This window comes from Muscardinus avellanarius (assembly GCF_963383645.1).
Source record: "Muscardinus avellanarius genome assembly, chromosome: 14".
Classification (NCBI taxonomy): domain Eukaryota; kingdom Metazoa; phylum Chordata; class Mammalia; order Rodentia; family Gliridae; genus Muscardinus; species Muscardinus avellanarius.
This window is the reverse complement of record NC_137800.1, coordinates 51,116,793-51,136,677: the sequence shown is the minus strand read 5'-3', so window position 1 is coordinate 51,136,677 and position 19,885 is coordinate 51,116,793. Positions and strand designations below refer to the sequence as shown.

The 19,885-nt window shown below is 38.5% G+C and overlaps 1 protein-coding gene across 2 annotated transcripts in view; it reads right to left on the bottom strand.

Annotated features, from left to right (window-relative positions):
• The window catches only part of NRG1 (neuregulin 1), a gene marked incomplete at both ends in the record, with an annotated part of 232,437 nt that extends 216,261 nt beyond the window's left edge, over nt 1–16,176 (bottom strand). For both annotated transcript variants that reach the window (XM_080710924.1, XM_080710923.1), the window contains one exon: nt 16,077–16,176. In XM_080710924.1, the coding sequence (XP_080567050.1) occupies nt 16,077–16,176 (100 nt within the window). The remainder of the gene's footprint in view (nt 1–16,076) is intronic.
• Nucleotides 16,177–19,885: the final 3,709 nt, after the last annotated feature.

The following is a 19,885-nucleotide window of genomic DNA, read 5'->3' as shown; positions in this document are numbered from 1 at the left end:
GATAAACAGAAGTTTATTTTAAAGTTTCACAAGGGGAAAGAGAGTGGAATGTAGAAAATCTGAAGATATCTGGGTGAAATTTTTTCAGAATGAAGCAAATGTGCATATTCAAGAATCCCAATGATCCAGGGTAGGAGAAAGAGAAAGGAACCACAGTGGAAAGGAGTAGGCCAGCGTGTCCTCAAAAGCAGTCAGAAAAGAAAGGCAGGTCACCTTCAAAGGAGGGGCTGAGAGCCTGGCAGTGAGGGAGCCTCCAGCCACGCAGCATTCCACTGATGCAGACACCAGCCGCATCTTGGTTTTAGACCAAACTGTATATTTTACCTAATACCATAATTGCATGCTGACTAAGTCCTTTCTCTGAACTCCTTCTCAAGGTAATGGCAATAAAGAGGATATAAATTTCTGAAAAGATTTCTGAAACATTCCGCAGCTTTTAGCTTTATTACCCAATAATGTGGTGAAGACACTATACTAGAAATAATGGTGCTTGGCTTATAAGTTTTGTCTGTGTTAAAATCTTCCCACCAATCAATTAAAATACCTTCCTGGAGCTCGGCCACAGAGAAAAAAAAGAAGTGAAATTGATTCTTTCCTGGTAATAAATGGGTTTCAAGATGATATACTTCAATATATCTCTGGGCCACTGATTAAGTACATGATTCTTGCTCATATATTTTTTTTTCTTTCAGATTCAGCTATGGAGCAATGCAGGTTTTTCTTTCATATATTTCTCCTTAGATCTCTGATTTGTACTTTATATTCTACAAATAAATCCTTAATTACAATTGAGATAATGATAGCATGGGGGGGGGGGTACTGGGGATTGAACCCAGGAGTATTCTACCACTAAACTATAACAACTCCCCCCAGACCTTCCTTTTTTTTTTTTTTTTTTTTGAGACAGGGTCTTGCTAAATTGCCCAGGCTAGCCTCAAACTTGTGACTCCTACATCAGCCTCCTGAGCAGCCAGGATTGCAGATATGTACCTCTGCACCTGGGGGGAAAGTATTTTATGTGTGGGGAGAGGAGTCAGTGATTCTGATATTTAAAGGCCATCAGAAGAAATTTCCAAGCACATGCACTGCTACCTTCACTGCAACTTAATCCACTTCACTTAAAGAGCAGTCTGCTGCTTATCTAATAAAATTCTTGCTCTATCAAAAGGAGAAAAGTTACCTTCTAGAATTTAGTAATGGAAAGTTTAAGAGTTTTCTTTCCAATGAATATCTTGATGACAACTCAGAGTTACTACAGAGAAAAACACTGTATCATAAATCAACTTAATATTATGATACTTCTGTTAAGATAATCAATAGGAACTTTAAAAAAAAAACTACTTGATGACTTTAATGAAGGAGAGCATCTCTGGAAAATATATGGAGCCTATAGCCCAATATAAAAGCAATTTCTATCATATAGAAAGTTAAGGGTGAAGAACAAAAACTAAATCTAAAGAACACACACCACTGAAGAAAAATATCATTATATAATTTTCAAAACAAACAAATAAAAATTGTGTATGTGTGTGTGTGTATGTGTGTGTGTGTGTGTGTGTGTGTGTGTGTGTGTGTGTGTTTGGCACAGAACCTGGGGGTGCTGCACCATTGAGCTACACCCCTAGCCTTTTTTATTTTTTTATTTTGAAACAGTATCTAAGCACATGCTGGCCTCAAACCTTTGCTTCTCCTGTCTCAGTGCCCACAGTCTAGGGATTATGGAGTGAACTGCTGGCTCAGAGCTCAGATTAAGAGCTCTGTGTACTAGGCATGTTTTACTGCTTCATGCCACCGGTGAGGTGCTCAGTCGAGGTGAAATCTCTCTTACTGTATCACTTGCTTATAAAGAACAATTAAGATCAGGGTATCTGACATCATAATTGATGGCCAGTCAGTGTCCAATTTCTTTTGAGACCTTCATTAAAAAGACTTCTTTGTGGTATATAAACACATTTAGTATCATTTTCTATATTTTCCCTAAATAATTCACAAACCTTAACAAATCTAGATGTTTGTTAAGATAAACTAGTCGAAATACTCTTTCACCCGTCAAAAGTTATTCTACATAAAATTGGTCTCCTACATAACACTGATTTATTATCTTCTTACATGACTGTTATTTTTCAAATAAAAAGCTTTCTGAAAAGACTATTATTTCAGGATTTCTGAAAAGGATTTTAGCACTAAAGACTCCAGGTAGAAACACACCAGGATCACATTACATGAAATCAGAGTCTACTAACCTCATAAAATCAGACTTTGATTCAGTTTTCTTCCACATCTCAAATTTTTACTCATCTAAACCAATCTTGTTAATTGCTAGACAAAAAGTAAAGCCCTGGTATTTAAATGATTATGAAAATTCACATAAATTTAGTTTTCTCTGTCTTTACTGCTGCCCAGAACTGGGTCCTCTCCAGGCGAGCACTTGGAGCTACTATACTCACCTCTCTGCTAACACACTTACAGGTACGTACACACACACATACACACACCACTGTATCCAGGATCGTACTCATGTACACACACACACTACTATATCTAGCACACACACATACACACACACTGTATCCAAGATCACACAGAGGCACACATATCACTGTATCAAGGATTGAACACACACAACTAAACACATATTCATACACCCCACATCATGTCCAAGAGCATACTCATGCACACACACCGCTATATCCAGTATTATACATGTAGAGACATATACACATTAAACACAAACACTCCATGCTATATTCAGGATAGCACACTCACACACACACGCACGCACACACACCACTATATCCAAGAAATCAAACACACACAGAAATACACACACACACACACACACACACACACACACACACTTGCATACATGAATCCAGGCTTTTGCCCTCCATCTCTCTAGTCCTATCCCAAGAATCTTTCCTGGTTATGACCCAGAAGAGCTTTCCAATCCATGATTGATTCGGAATGAGAAGTTGTGGGTCCTCCAATGGACTCTTCAATTCCCTTCCTAGCCATTGCTTAATTTCCTTGAGTTTCTGGGTCAAAGATAAGTCAGAAAGTCAGACTGGTTGTGATAAAATGTCCCTGCAATCAGTGACCAGCCAATGGCTCCCAGTATAGGAGCCACTCAGCATCTCAGAGTGGCTGTTAAGGCACAGGTGCTCACAACCCTTTCGTCTATGTACATTCCTTATCTGTATCCAGAGAGCCCACAAAGACCTTTCTGGTTCTTAAGGTCTCTTGCTTTTAAGGACTTAGTGTTAACAAAATTTCAGAGCACTGATACAGCTTATACCTATGCCATATATAAAATCACACACACACACACACACACACACACACACACACACACACTTGTTACCCTTCTCTTTCATTTTCATATTATGGCATTATGATTTTACTGGTCATCTTGTCAGTCACACTCTATTGAACCTACTAAGATATAAGACACTATAGTAAGAAGAAACAAAAATTTAAATTTGCTGCAATCTCCTAGAAATAAATCCTATCAAGTATGTCCCCTGACTATTCTTCAATGCCACAGAAATACATCTCTGCTACCTTGAAACAAATACAACCAAACCAGTAGAAGAGTGAAGCTGAATTCAATGAATTCAGCTACCATGATGATAACAGAAATCCCTACCTTAATATCTGGAGGCCGGGGTCCTAGAACTGAGACTGTTTTTTTCCCAGTACTGGGGATGGAACCCAGGGGCATTCTACCTTCAAGCTACAACTCCTGCCCTATTTTCTTTTTTTTTTTTTAATCTTACTTTGAAACAGGGTCTCCTAAATTTTTGAGGGCCTCACTAAGTAGCTCAGACTGGCTGTGAATTTATGATCCACCTGTCTCCACCTCTCAAGTAATGGGATTACAAGCATGTGCCACCATGCCAGCCTCTATTTTACTTTTTATTTTGAAGCAGGGTCTCGCTACGCTACCATGCATTAGTCTCAAACCTGTGATCCTCCTGTTTCAGCCTCCTATTAACAGAATTATAGGCATGTGTCACCATGTCCAGCTAAAAGCCTGATTCTTAAAAGGTCTGAATAGAATAATATATATGCATATATATATATTTGTGTATAAATATATATTTTATGCATAAATATATATTTTATAATAAGTTGACATAGTAATGAGATAGTAATACTATTAGTAAAACACTGGGAATCTTTGGGTTATTTATCTGAGTTTGAGAGTTAGTGTAAGACAAATTGGGGATGAATAAATTAGTCTCTTTTCTCATTCTTCTTCTTCTTATTTATTTTATTTTTTGCAGTACCGGGAATCAAGCCGAGGGCCTTGTGCATGATAGGCAAGTGCTCTTTCACTGAGCCACATTACTCCTATCAACTATTTGATGGTCTGTAAATAATAAGCACAGCAGTGAAAATTAGTATTTTTCTACATATCAAAATATAATAAATAATATCTCTATAGATGCTTTTTCTTCCTGACAAGTTCAGAAAAATGGGAAAATACAATATAGTCAACATGTTTTTAAAAAACCCTCAAGACATATGTCTCCCATTTCTATTGAATTTAATATATGGAAAATCATGTATTTCATTTTCCATTCAACTCAATATTCAAATAACTGGTTTTCTCTTGACAAACCCACCAGCTCATTTCCATAATTCCTGTAAGTATAACTCTTTCTCAAAATGGATAATGCATGAACAGTACCCCAGGGAAGATTCCAAGTATACAGCAAGGTGACCTCACTAAAACAAATTATAATCACAATCTATTTTCTGCATTTGATCTAATCCTTCTGGGGACAATACACTGGCCCTCAATATTTTTCCCAGAAATGGATGACAATAATTTTCAGTATTACTGCAATTATAACTATTATAAAAATCTATCATCTCATGGGCTTCAAGGGCATTCCTTCCCCATTTTATTTATTTAATAACAATTTAAAGTGGAGAATGTAAAAGGAATACTATAATTTTAAATAATGAAATGCTGTGCTTCATACCAATACTGCACTTCTTTTTCACTCTATTGGCAAAAAGTAGATTTCAAAAGATATAAAGCAGATTTGCTACATACACACAAAAAATAATACCTATTTACTAACAAAGAAAAAACTATTTTCAGACCATTAGCTTACTATATCTCATAAGAGAATAGGCCCCAATCAACTGACATACTACAATCATCTTTTGGCTAGAAACAGTCAATAGTATATATAGAAAATTGGTTCTCATTCTACAAATATCCATATGTAAAATATTCTACCAGCCACTGTGTGAAAAGGAAAGTTACCCCAATGAGATATGAGAGGTTAGGAGTGGGAGAATAACATCTGAAGAAATAATTGGCAAATGTTTTAAAAGATTGAGAGTATGTATGTGTGTGCATGTGCATGGATTTAAAATAAAAGTGCATGTAATGAATGACTGTACCAATCAGTTAAAACAGCAGCCATCATTACTCTTCCTCTACTCTCTAAAACAGAGTTTACCTACAGGCCAAAGTTCATGCTAAATCTCAGAAAAAGAATGTCCATGTAAGTGTCCTTTTTATGAATGGATTACATATTTGATGTCCAATTTCACCAATGTTCCAAAGCTATGGATCGATGATGGATATGTATTGCACAGACATTATCAGCATAATAATTATTTACAAATAACCTCCATGTATAAGACCCTGTGAAAAGATGTGCAATATTTATATTTATAAAGTTCCACTCTGAGGTCTTGAATGTGGGGACACATGTTCTTACTTGGGTGGCTACATCAATATCAGATTAACAAACACTCAAAAAATGCTTAGGTTTTACTTTTAAAACTGATATTTTTAAAATTACGTTTGGTACTAGGGTTTGAGCCTAGGGGCATTCTACCTCTAACCCCCTGCCCTTTTTATTTTGAAATAGTCTTACTGAGACTGGTCTTGAACCTATGATCCTCTTGAATTATAAGCATGCATCAACACACCTAGTTTATATGAAAGTGATATGTCATGCTAATCACTAACCCTCAGAACTGCCATATAGTGTAAATTATTGTCTACAATATATAAACATGAAAACAGAAGCTCAGAGTTTCATGTTGATGGTTATGGTTTGGAGAAGGGCTTATACTCTAGGGCTAGACATCTAGGGCTCAGACCACCACAACCAGAGGACAGCGCCATTGCCTTGTCTCTTTATCTTGTCTCTTTTAGACTTGTCTCTTCTTTTATGACTTGGACTACTTGTCCTAGAGGTAAGGTCATTAGGCCAGACCAGCACTCAGCATCTCAGTCTACTCCATACTGTTCAAAGTCAACTCGGTGCCACTCGTAGTCAAATTCCCATGATGATGTGCTCTTAACTGCACTATATTCAAATATAAAAGTTCTCATTTGAGCCGGGCATGGTGGTATGTGCTTGTAATCCCAGTACTTGGGAGGATGAGACAGGAAGATTGCAGGTTTGAGGCTAGCCTCAGCTACTTAGTGGGGCCTTCTGCAACTTAGTGAGACCCTGTTTCAAAATAAAGAATAAAAACTAGTGTTGGGGGTATAGAATGCCCCTGGATTCCATCCCTAGTACTACAAAAAAAAAAAAAAAAAGAATTCTCATTTGGACTGCTATTTAGGAAAGAACAAGAGTTGAATTTTTAATTTTCCTTCCTATATTAGTGTCCACATTCAGAGGAGGGTTTCTTTCTTTTTTTTTTTTTTTTTTCTCTTTTGTGGGTCTGGGGATGGAATGGGGGGGGGCATTCAACCTCCAAGCCACACCCTCTGCCTTTTTTTTTTTTATTCTCTTTATTTTGAAACAGGGTCTCAATAAGTTGTGGAGGGCCTCACTAAGTAGTTGAGGCTGTCCACGAACCACGATCCTCCGGTCTCAGCCTACCAAATGCTGGGATTACAAACGTGTGCCACCACGCCCAGCGAGAGCTTCATTGTTAAAGTGCAAAGACTAGGTGGTCTGGGGAGAAGATAAAGCACTGCATTGTTCTATAGTGTTACAAGAGACAGGATATACTAGTTTAGAGATGTGTGGATCAATGGTATCAGATGGGCCATCCGCTGGGGCTGGAGCCTAGCAATGTCTTTCATAAGCTGAATTTGTTTCATTCCTTCCTCTACCAAATATATAGATGTGGAGTCTAAATATCATCCATACTTTGTACTTCCTTCCCTCTAGTGGGTTTGGAGAGAGAAAAAATATGCTATTTAGCATAAATACCATTTCAGTTTATAACAGAATCACTGATGCAATCCATTTAAGGATGACTTAAAATGTCATGTTTGGATTTCATATGGCTTAGTGACTCCACAGGTGCATGTTTTAAGCTAAACCCAACTCTAGTAGAGGTTACAAAAAAAAGTAACCTACATAAAAAAAAAACCTTCATATTATATACTTATATACCATATGAATATAAAAAACAAACACAAAAGAATCCTTTCATTTAAATACTCTTAGCTCTTAAAGTGGCATAAATTCATAACTAGAAAGAAAATTTTATAGTTGCAGGTGGGGGAGAAAAAGGGGCAAAGGAAAGGTTCACACAAAAATTACATAGTAAGGCATATAAGACCTGATACAAATCTCACATTGTAGCCAATAAATTATAAAGTGCTAGATCCCAAATGACTTCTCCCATCTGCAGCCTTTATTATGTCGACTACTATTAGAGCTAGTTACCAATCTTCCTCTGCATCCCTCACTGTCCTCCAATCTAACAGAAAGTTTAAGGAATATGACAAGGGAAAGAAGAAATGCACTCAGAGACAACCAGAACATTTTCCAAGTCTTGACAAACTTAATAGAAAAGATATTTGATTTACAACATATATATGTATATATAAAACATTAATCAGCAACAAAAAATTTACCTCTATAAAAGCTCTCATTATAAATATTAATATTCCTCCAAATATGTTACTTGCATTTTAATTTTTTTAATTTTTGGATGCCTTTGTTATCAGCTTACATATTAAGTATGATTTTCTGTTACTATAGTCAGGTGAAAAATCCTAAATAAAGGATATACAAAACAGCTAAGAAAATAAAGGATATACAAAACAGTAAGCTATAAAATGTAAAGACTTATTTATTTATTTTTTGGTGGCACTGGGGTTCCTGGAAACCCTTCTACCTCGGGGTTACACTCCCAGACCTATATTTTTATATTTTTATTTGGAAACAGGATCTCTTAAGCCAGCGAGGCTGGCTTCGAAGGTGCGCGATCCTCCTGTCTCCGCCTCCCATGCACGGGGATTACAAGTGTGCACCACCACGCCCGGCAAATGTAAAGACTTTTTAAGAAAAAAATCTAAAAAGATAATATCCAAATCTGCCCTTGTATCAAGTTTGAATATATATTTTGAAAAAAATCAAAATGTGTGAGAATTTCAGCTTTCAATTTTTGGGTTCTCCAATATAAGACATTCAGTATTCAAAATCATCTTACTATATTTATCAAATGTGCCTGTTCTGAAGAAAATGAATGTTTCTTGGAATTTAGACATTTCCTTGTAAAGACTGGCTTTAGATTAACTTAAAAATATCTATGGATACTGTGACATCCTTTAAAAATGCCATGTAAATTTCTAAAAGTATAAGATTATATGCAACACTGTGATGAATTAGAATCAGAAACATGCATGTTTTTTTAAAATGGCTATATCTAAATTCTAACTTTAAAGACTACTAAATTCTAAGTTTAAAGACCAATAATAAGGTGTATTTTCACTTAATAATAAAAAATCCACTAACTACATCTACCAGAAAAACTGAGTTTATGTAGTACTTTAGAAGTGAATAAAGGGCTTTTTTGTTTTTTTTTTAATCACTCTATAGAATAAAGCCAACATTACTCACCAATCATCAATAGTTTCTACTCATAATTCTAAAATTTATCTATAGAAATATGGTGGTTAAGATACAGCATTATAACAGTGTTCTAATAGGTCAAATAAAATTAAAGTTATATTTTGTAATAGAAATTTATACTTTTTCTACAACAAAAAATTTTAGTTACCCTGGTCCTCTAACTTTATACTAAATCTATTTTATATGAATGTCATAGGAGCTAATCTATTGATTAAAGAAACTATTATTCCTAGTCCAAATTTCTCTTGTATATTACTTTAACCCAATTACTAAATCTTATCATATTTTTCGAAGTTTTCATTACTGCATTATTTAAAATAATATATAAATCATAAAATCAAGTTACTAAAGAAAATCCAAATATTAGATTCAACTCTGTAGTACTGATAATATCCAGCCATGTTTGACCCATAAAACTGACAAGCTAATATGGCTCACTCTAAGATGTTTCCTGACTCTCAAATCATTGAAACTAAAACTCAACACCTGCCAAAAAGGAGGCAGCTGCCTGTCATCTAAACCTGTGAAAGAAATGTCTGGAACACTATGATAAAATAAAAGTTATTCCCCTCAATGGTAGCTTTGTTGGAGCAAAAATGTGAACAATATTGCACTTTAAAAAGTGAAGTAATAAAATGGGAGTGACTCACAATGAAGATGACTAGGGCAGGGTGGAATAAGTCAGGAGCAGGTAAACCACAATAACAGGATAGGTAACAGTATTACAATATTAGCCAAAAGAATTAGTTGCTCAAACCCATTCTGAAAACTGCAAAAAGTATGCCTCTTAACTACTGTATCCAGCAGCTGTGAAAACAGTGACATGCAGAAATAAAAACAAACCTGTTGGTAATTGAACAAGCCTGTTGTTCAATTCTGATGCTTTCAAATATAATTTTCCAATGCCTGAGTGAAACCTCTAAATATGACTATGTTTTTCTGTGGATGGAAGGTGCCTGGAAGGTCCTTTTACATTCTTGGTTCTCAGGGGAAAAAATGCTGGTGAAACTTAATCTGTAGTTGAGTTGACAACTACACCACCACCATTGGAATGATTTTTCACAGCCAGGCATAGTGGCAAATGCCTGTAATACTAGGACTTTGGAGGCTGAGATATGAAGATCATAAGTTCAAGCCAGCCTCAGCAACTTCGCAATACTATTAGCAACCTAACGAGATGCTGTTTCAAATTTAAAATAAAATAAAAATAAAAAGGATTTGGGGCATAGTTCGGAGGTAAAATGCCCCTGTGACCAATACCCAGTAGAGTGCATGTGTGTGTGTGTGTGTGTGTGTGTGTGTGTGTGTGTGTGTATCACAATATTCTGATTAAGAATTTTTTAAAAATTCAGGATATTTGCCTTAGCTGTGAAAAACTTACATTCAAAGCAGCTAACTCTGATGGATTCAAGACCCTTTCCTTCCAGTATACTGCCCAGAATATTGCAGGAACTTGAAAAAGGAAAAGAGAAAAGTCAATCTTTGGGGAATAACAGTGTGATGCTCTTGCAGCACCCTCTGGAGGCCACAGAAAGGTGATGCTGTTAAGAGGAAGAATGAAGAGATTCCCGATCATCTCTGACCTATCCAGAGCCCCAAGAACTGCACAGATTTCACTTGAAATGGACTGAAAAATATACACTTTGCAAATCATAATCAAGGTGACCTAAGAAATATACATATCAAATTTATTGGACTTGTCTGACACTAAGAAGTCCAATGTGCAACAATATTCTAAAATAATGTTATTATTTTTTTTAAAGTGCTGGTTAACATGTTTTGTTTTGTTTTGTTTTGTTTTTTTGCCCACCTTCTGAACTCTTGTGGGAATTTACTGCAGAGGAATATATTTTAATATTTAGAAGAGATGGATGTGAACATGTCATATTTTCATTAACAAAATGTAATTATGCAAAGTTATATAGTATATTACTCATTGGTAACCTTTTAAAAGTAGTCAGCTTCATGCTTATTAAACTAAGGATAAAGTAAGCTGTTTATTTTTCCTAACATCTCATTTCTTTGGCAGCAACAAACACTGACACCTATTGGTACTCTGGAAGCTCACCTTTAAAATATCTATTAAAAGTATTGCAAGAACACATACTCATGAAGACATGAAAAGAATTAGGATGGATCCAAAACATTATTTGGGGGGGGGAATGTTATTATTAATTATGTACCTTGACAGCATACATAATAAAACCACTTTTCTTCTGGTTGAAATAAATCCATTTTAAGAATATCAGAGCATGAGTATTATATTTGATAGCTAAAACATGAATTACAATTTAAGTTAGATTTTTGGTTTTTTTCTATTTGTCAAGAAAAGTGCTCCAGGGTTAAACTACTTAAAGTACACTTATTTGCTTCTTTGAGCAAATAAAATGACTCAACCAAAATACTGACACTTGGTTTGTTTGCTTCTGTTATAGCAGAACACACTAAACTGTCTATACTTATCAAAGTCCAATTTAATTTGTTACTTTGTGAAAGCTAACAACACTGATTTGGTATGGATTCCTCACACTTCTAGAACCCTAAAACCAGTGAGGAGGAGAGAAAAGAAAATAGAGAGGAGTATGCATTGATTATAGTCATTGTTTTATTCACATTTAGAAACACCTGCACTCTGTTCTATGAACTTTGCTGTCAATATACTGTTACTTCTGATAAAATGATAAAAAAAGGATGTGTTGACACACACTGTTTTTCAACTCATGCAATCTATATGAGTCCCCAAAGAGAAGATCACACATTCTAAAAGGAGAGGTTTAAACATCAACTCTTAGAATGTTGCCAGAAAAGGAGTTATTTTCAAAATCTTTTCATTAGGTTGAAACCTTAACATTTTTCTGCCAGGGATAAAATTAAGTTCTACCTCACTCTACTTTCAATATTTAGATTGAGTTCAGCACTGTTTCCATAATACATACACGCAGTTATAGAATCTGACATACTTATTCACTTTCCTCTATCTTTGCAAGTGGTACATTAATATTTATACCCATTGTAATTTAAGGTCAGCTTTGAATTTTTTACCATATAAGGTAAAATTTTAAAATTATAAAAAATATCCTTGCAAAGACATTGACAATTCATTTTCTAAGTAATTTTGTAAAGAGTGCACTGAGCACTTATGTTGGGTAATGTTCAGCTTGTTTTCCATGGGTTTATCTTGTTTACACTTCACAAAGTACGATAATGGCCACGCTAAAATTATTATTCCCATTTTACACAAAAAGGAAATATAAGCACAGATAAAGAAACTTTCACATGACTGTATCGTTAAGCAGTAGGATTTAAACCCAGGCAATCTGGTTAGAGCTAAGAATTAGGCCTTTTTGCCCCTTACTCCATAATATTGAGGTTCTTTTGCATTTTCTAAAGGTCAAGTGGTAAAGCATTGTTATATTGTCTGGAACATAGTGAAAATAAATAGCAGTTCTCTTATTAATTACGAAAAAGTATCTGGTATAGTGCCTCTATATACTGTATAGAAAATCTGTTTGCTGTTCTCACGTTGGCCCCAAATTTTCTGATTTTACATATTATAATTTTCCTCCCCATTCTTACATCAGCATTGTTTTATAATCTTGTATATATGAAAATAATATTCAAGTTTCCTCATACTTTCTGAAATTTGTTCTTCCTATGACCTATTTCATTATGTAATTACTCTTTGACGGTTTTAATAATTACATAAGGTAAGGGTTACAGGTAACCAGGTTAAAACAGATCACTGGGGCATTCTTCCCATTCTGTAAACAGTCTGCCGTGTTATTGACAGGGCACTTTAGATTCAAGAATGTTTACAAGCATGTCAGCTCTCAGAGCCACTTAGCTAAGGAAACAGGTGGGTGATGTCATTTAGGGAGCACACAGCCAGCCTCTGACCATTTGGAATACTAAGTTTCTCAACCTTTCCACCACCTGTACTTACACTTACAAGTGCCCTCTTCTGCCAGGTGAGAAGTGACATACAATAGTTCTAGATTTGGGCTAGGCATGATAATGGATCTCTTCCTGGTCATTAAAAAAATTCCTGTTCAGAGTAAGAACAGCATACTAGCAGACAAAGGATCATAAAAGAGCTTAGAGTCAAATACCAAAAAATAAAAATAAAGATGTTTTTAAAATTCTGGCATCTAAAGAAAAAATTTGTGAAGCAGACTGAGTCAATATGAAGAGGCAGGATCCAGGCAGTTTCCCATGAAGGATGTTACGGGACCTGGAATCTGTGATACAAAGCCCAAGATTATGCTGAGGTTGCTAATAGTGAGCAAAGAAAAGGAATTGATGATCTCAAGAGCTTGGGACCTATTAAAGTCATTATTATGGAATAGATAATCCTGTTGAACATCTGCAGCCCCAGTAGTATGCAATCCAATATTCAGTTAATTTAATAAAAATGCAGATGCTGTGAAACATAGCCATGTATGTATCACATATCAGCCACACATGTCATATAAAAGTGAAAGAAACTCTTTTCTCCTGAAAACTTCCCTCCAACAGATGTGTTTATGCCTATGCGTAGAATATAGTACACAGTGGGGCTAAGGGTCTGGGCTCCCTGAACATTATATCTCCCCTGACTGTCATGAAGTGATGCTCTAACATCCAGAGACAGGCTTGAATAATGTGTGTGCATTGACAAAAACATACAGCTTCAGTGGTTGCTTTAAAGAAGGGGTGAAACTTGGAATTGAAGGGCACTAATACAGAAGTGATCCAAGAGATGGTTGCGTTCATAAGTCCTCATTTGGGCTGGAGCAAGTGTGGACACTGTAATTAGGGCATCTAGAGGTCATTAATTTGAGAATGTTTCAGACTTACAGAATACAAGAAAGGTCAAGAAAGAGGATGGGTTTCTCCCACAAACAAGTAAGGCTGTTGGGCATTTATCCTCCTAGGATAAGAAAATACACATTGGCCCTTACCATTATAAAGAAATTGACAAAGGAGAGAAACACTGATTCTAAAGGCAGAGTATTATCACCATGTGCTTCTATATAAAGCTAGTTTCAAGTTGACCATTCTTTTTAAATCAAATGAAAAATGAATATTCTAATCTGGTTTAACATGTGCAAGGTGCCCTAGAAAAGGATAAACAGCCCCTTTCCAAAAGATTATTACAGGGTGTGAATTTATCTCTCGATAAATTTACAAAAAAAAAAACTATCCTAGAAATAAATTCATCTCAATTTTCCTAGGAAGATAAAGAGAATGACACTTAAAGACATCAACCTATCTGGTTTAGAGGGAATTGAAGCTCTGGGAGTAGAAAGCAGAACAAGAGTCACCAAGGAAGCTCTAGAACTGTGTATAGAGAAAGAACAACAGACAGCCAAAGAACAGCTGCCTACTTAAGAGATAAGATCCACAGGTCTCAGAAGTGCTTGCTTGCTCTGTCCCAGATCAGTCTCCCACCCCACTAAACCACTGGTGTGTTGGCAATGTCTGTTATATTACTGCTGCTCTGAACCCTTGGTAAAAGTGTAAATCTATCATGTGAAAAGGATGCTACTTCAGATCACTGTCCCTGCCTTCATCCATTAGACCATCAAAAAGGGTCAACAGAAACTTCTTATGGCAGCAGATGGACAGAGAGAAAATCCACACAAAGGGGGTAAGGAACCCAAAAGTGCTCTTTACAATGGTAAATTGTGTTTTGTTTCGGTTTTTGGTGGTACTGGGGATGGAACCCAGAGGCTTTCTACCTCCGGGCTATACTCCCAGACCTATTTTTTTAATATATTTTATTTGGAAACAGGGTCTCACTAAGTTGCTGAGAGCCTCACTAAGTACCTGAGGCTGACTTCTAACCTGTGTGATCCTCCTGTCTCAGCCTCCCAAGTGGGAGATTACAAGCGTGCGCCCCCACGCCCGGCTCTACAATGGTAAATTTTGATTAGTTCTAAGATATCTTTAGTTGCCATGACCTTAGAAAGGACAGTAAAGAAAGTCATTTATACTTTGCTGAATAAAATGCTATATTTTATCTCCAAAATAGGGTTAAAAAAGGACAATTTCAACATCTCCCACATGAGGTTAATGAGCAGTAATTTCAGTGAATTTGATCAGCAGCATCTAATTTTAGAAGCATGCACATGAATGGTCAGGGGCTAAACAATTACCCTCTGTTCGGTTGTTTTGCTCAAAACCTTGCTTAAGGTCTCTGCCAATAACCCAGGTCCTGAAATGCTATCAGTGATTCCAATAAGAGATCTAAGCAAACCTGGTTTGTTTTTGTTTTTGTTTTTTTTCCTGCAAGAAACAAATACTTCTCTTTATCTTCTTTGGCCACTGTACTGCCAAGTGCCACTGAATGGATTCTTCAGAAGTATTTCATAAAATGCATGCTGGGGTATGCGCTGTCATTTAAGGCATCCAGATCAAGTAACAACTGAAAATTGCAGAGGTGCGGGAACCGAGGGGGTCACTTTATCACTTATGAACAAGTATTTATTCTGGGTGCTTTTTCTGTTCAGTACCTAAAGCATCCGTTGTTCTTAGGAATATCTAGTTAACGTTGCCATTCAAGTTGTGTTAAGATGATCGACTTTAAGGGTCGTTTCCAGAAAGCCTCAAAGGCCATTTCATCCTATATATAACAGGTAAACAACTAGGATAAAAAGAAGAGTAGGTAAACCTTTGCTTTCTGGTACCTCTTGGGAACGTAAGTCAACCAGTTATCAAGGAGGTCCTGAAACTCAGAACTACTAAGCCCAAAGTGTGCGACTCTTTGGAGTCCATCTGATTCCTGGCACTGGGCTAGATTTTATCTGCTTCGCTGACGTTTAGGAATCCCTCTCAGCTGCTGTGAGTTTCCATACCTGAGGACTGAATCAGGGAAACTTGAGCACCCAAGGTAACTCAAAGTCACTTCCCCTCTACTCCGCTCAACCAACTGCTCAAGGCCCCTACCTAGACCACCCTCTTTGCAGCGCGGCGCCAGCCAAGGGGACCAGGCTCGGTCCCCGAGGCCGGTTCCTGCTTTTCTCGCTAGAGGGCAGCCCGGGCCCATGCAAAGCCCTGGGGCGCCGGGGCCAGCTCGCATCCCGAGGCGCCGGCTCGCGGTCCCCCTCCGGGTGCAAGGCCGACGGGGAGCGCAGCGCACCCGGCCTGGGAGGGCGCGGCGCCCAGGTGGAGGCGGGCGGGCTGGGGGAGCGGAGCCCCGGGCCAGGCCCCCAGGCCCGCGCGGGCCGCCCGCGCACTCACCTGCGCCTGGGGCGCTCTCCGCGGGAGCCGGCTTCTGGCCGGAGACGCGGGCCTTCTTCTTGGCCGCCCCCTTGCCTCTGCCTTCTCTGCGCTCCGACATCTCGCCGGCGAGGCGAGCGCTCAACGCAAACGGCTCCTGGCGAAGGCGACGCGCGACAAGTTTGGCCCCAGCGCCGGGATCGGCTTTCGGGAAAGTTTGTCCCCGCCGGGGAGGGCGGGCGGGTGCGCGCGTGTCCAGCCGGGGCCACCTGGAGCCGGCGATCCGCTCGCTCGCGGGTCCCGCCGCGGTCCGCGCCTCCGCGCGCAGCAGGCAGAGGCTCAGCGTCCGGCCCGCGCTCCCATCGCCGGCCAGCGCCGCCCTGGGCCAGCCCCGAGTTCCGACAAGTTTGCGGGAACTCCTCGCCCGCTTTTCAATTGCCCCGCAGCCACCCACCTCCCGCCCGCAGGTTGGAGGTTGGCGCCTCCCCCTCACCCTCCCCTCGCCTCGCCCTCCGCCCCCCGCACCCCCACTAGGCGCGGCCGCGCGGCCGGGAGGAGCCTGCCCCGCGCTCTCGCGCAGCCCCTTCCCCGACCCGGCGGGGCGCAGGCGGCCGCCGGGCCCCCGACAGGGGTCGCTGGAAGCCGCGCGGCCGCGGGAACAGCCGGGGCCGGAGCCTGCGATCGCCCCGGGCTTCGCTCCGCGCTCGGCAGCGCCCGCGGGGCTGGTCCAGTCCTTTAAAGTGGAGAGAGAGGATGGAAGAAAAAGTTTGCAACTGTAGACACCTGTCCCCAAACCAGGCTCTGTAGCTCTAGAACTCTTGAGAGAGGGAAGAACGCTTACTGTTTCCCCAGATATGTGGGGAGCTGGTTCTTGAACCCCCCTCTTGCACAGGACAAAGCAAAACTGGGAGTTTAAGGTAAGCCAGGTACACAGGCGGGGCTCAGCGCTCCTCGACCACCTCCGCCTGCTCTCTTTGTAGAGCCGCGCCTGAGTGCAGGGATCTAGCTTCCCAGGTTTAAGGAGCGTATGTTTGAATGTCATCTCCAGCTTTTCTTAAAAACAGAAAACAACAACAAACAAACAAAACCTGGCCTCTTCTGGGGGGAGTCATGAGCTCTATTACTTAATTTTCAAAGGAACTGATGAGCCACGGCTCAAAGCACGATCCATAATAACTAAAATTACTCTGTTTTCAGCCAGTAAGTTGGTTCCGCTGAATGGGAGAGCGAGTAGGGAGAGGTAAAATGAAGACAATAGCCCAAGAGACCTTAATTCCTTAATGCTAGTTTTCTGGAATTCAAATGTGCCTCAGATCTGCACAAGAAACCTGTTCTTCCCTTGCCCTCCCTCTGGTGGAGAATTCTAAAGAGCAACCAAAAAAGCAGCGGTACTGCGCTGCCAAGGATAAAAGTCAAAGGCCAGAGTAATCCTCTGCACCAGGGCATGATCCAGAAAGGCTTAAGCAAAGAAAACACTCAGATCTCTCCACCAGAGCTGTGGCCAGTTTAGACTGCTCATACATTTGTGCATATTCTGGCCATGTCGGCAGGAAGTGGTAAGCATGTAATCCATATGCAATGTCTGATCTCTTTCCAAGTAACTCGCTCCTGCTTGCCCTTTCTGGAGTTAACGCTAATGCCAGTAGTCCACATTGCCTACCTACAGCCTTCTCTAATTGCCACACTATAAATAAAGTGAATTGCGAGGTGCCTCCCTGATAAGGACGTGGGATGGGAGGGAAGCAAAAAAAACCTCATTTTTAAATTGTTCTCAAATAAGAGTGATCTTATTCTAGTTAAATTTGCATTGGAATAAGAACCAAGCTCTTTTGAGTCAATTAGTTGTTAAGAGGTATCATAGCAACAGGTTGTTTGTTTGTTTTTGCGGGTTTGAGGATGGGACCCAGGAGCATTTGACCTCCTAGCTATAACCCCTGCCCTCTTTTTTATTCTTTATTTTGAAACCAGGTCTCACTGAGTTGCATAGAGCCTCACTAAGTAGCTAAGGCTGTCCGCAAACCGCAATCCTCCAGTCTCAGCCTCCCGAATGCTGGGATTACAAGCGTGCGCCACCACGCCCGGCTTTTAATTGCTTTTTCATTGATATCCAGATATCTTCTGATGGTTGTCCAAGAAACACCAAATATAAATTTTACTGTGCAACAAAAGAACCAGGAAAAAGATTATAAGTAGATGTCAGTAGCCCTCAAATATTTCACAGACTTGAAGGTACAGTGTCCTCAATGTTTGCTGAAATAACTGCATTTCCAGAAGAAGCCAGTGCTCAGCAAGCAAGGGACAGTAAAATGCAGAGAACAGAAGTCCTGTCAAGAACACTTCATCTCAAGAAAGTGAGATGGTGTTCACGTATGCTGCATTCTAGCCAAGTTATCAGTCAGATAGTTATTATCAGATAATTAGTCTGGAATTGAAGGAATTAAACTAAGATGTATTTTGAAATTAAAAATAAATTTAAGGTTTTTGCAAATTAACTAGGGAGCCAGTAGTAAAACTCATGCCTAGCGAAATACTGTAATTCAGTCATGGAAAAGTTGTATTGCTAATTAATAGTAATTATCAGGTGAGTATCATGGGAAAGCCTACAATTTTGTGATAATTTTCTATTTTAGTGAACCTATTCATATAGTTTATAGTCTTCTGAAACTAGGTAGAAATGACCACAGAAATGATGGCTGATGTTCCAGTACATTAACAATAGAACATGGCAGCAGTGTTCCTATGGAAATTTTACAATTGGGGAATAAATGAATATGAAAGGTGGAAAGTTGGTATAAATTAATATTTCATAATTATTTTTTCTTTGGTTTGATATGACAAGGTTGGAGGGAGCTAAAAATTGCAATGTTGAGTAATGAAGAAACTTTAAAGAATGATGATAAAGTGGCAGTTGAATGACAAGACTGCTTCCTAGAACCATGACCAGTCGAAAGTCTATTTAATTGTCAATTGCAGTTGAATTTCCAGGAAATTCATGGCAAAGTCCAGAAAAATGTTTCTACTAATACATTGTTTAAATATGTCTTTATTCTACAATATTTTTTATTTTGCTTTAATTTTTCAGGAGGTTATTTTATTACATCATTTACAACTACCCAAAAGATAACCATATAAAAGTTTGTTTAACATTTGAAACATTTATGAGATTTACCCAGAGTTTGAAATTGCTCTTAAATTATTCATCTTTGTGGTCAGTAAGTGGCTAATGAATTTCTCTGGTATTTTTAAAAACCTTAGAACTGACCAGATAGAGAAAGGATATGTTTGTTTTAAAAATATAAATTATGAAACTCAAATGTATAATTTAAAAATGATGATATATCTTAATGTTGATTGTATTAATTTGTTGTATATTGTTCAGTTTTTACAGAGCATGTATCATATAGGGCATATCAGCTCTCAGCTAACACATCAACCTGTCAACATAAGTCAACTGAAAAAAAGAGGGGCAAATTATATCAAAGCATCCTGATAAATGAAAAAGGCAATATTCAGATCAGATGTAAAGTGACAGCTTAAAAGAAGTGCAGACATGTACTATTACAGTTTTTCTTTGGCTGGGCTTTGCTTTTAGAAGCACTCTTAGAATCTTCAAAGATAGTTGAATATGTTCTTTTATTAACTGAAAAACAGAAAAAATTACATGAAGAAAAACTAACGTGAAGATTAATTACATTTTTGCAAAAATATATGCATATTGACAAGAATGGGAATATAAGTTTGAGTTCTGCAAATGATTGCTTTTAACTTTATGAAAAATAAAGTAACAAGATAAATTAAACAAAGATTAATTTTTAAAAACTCTGTGATAA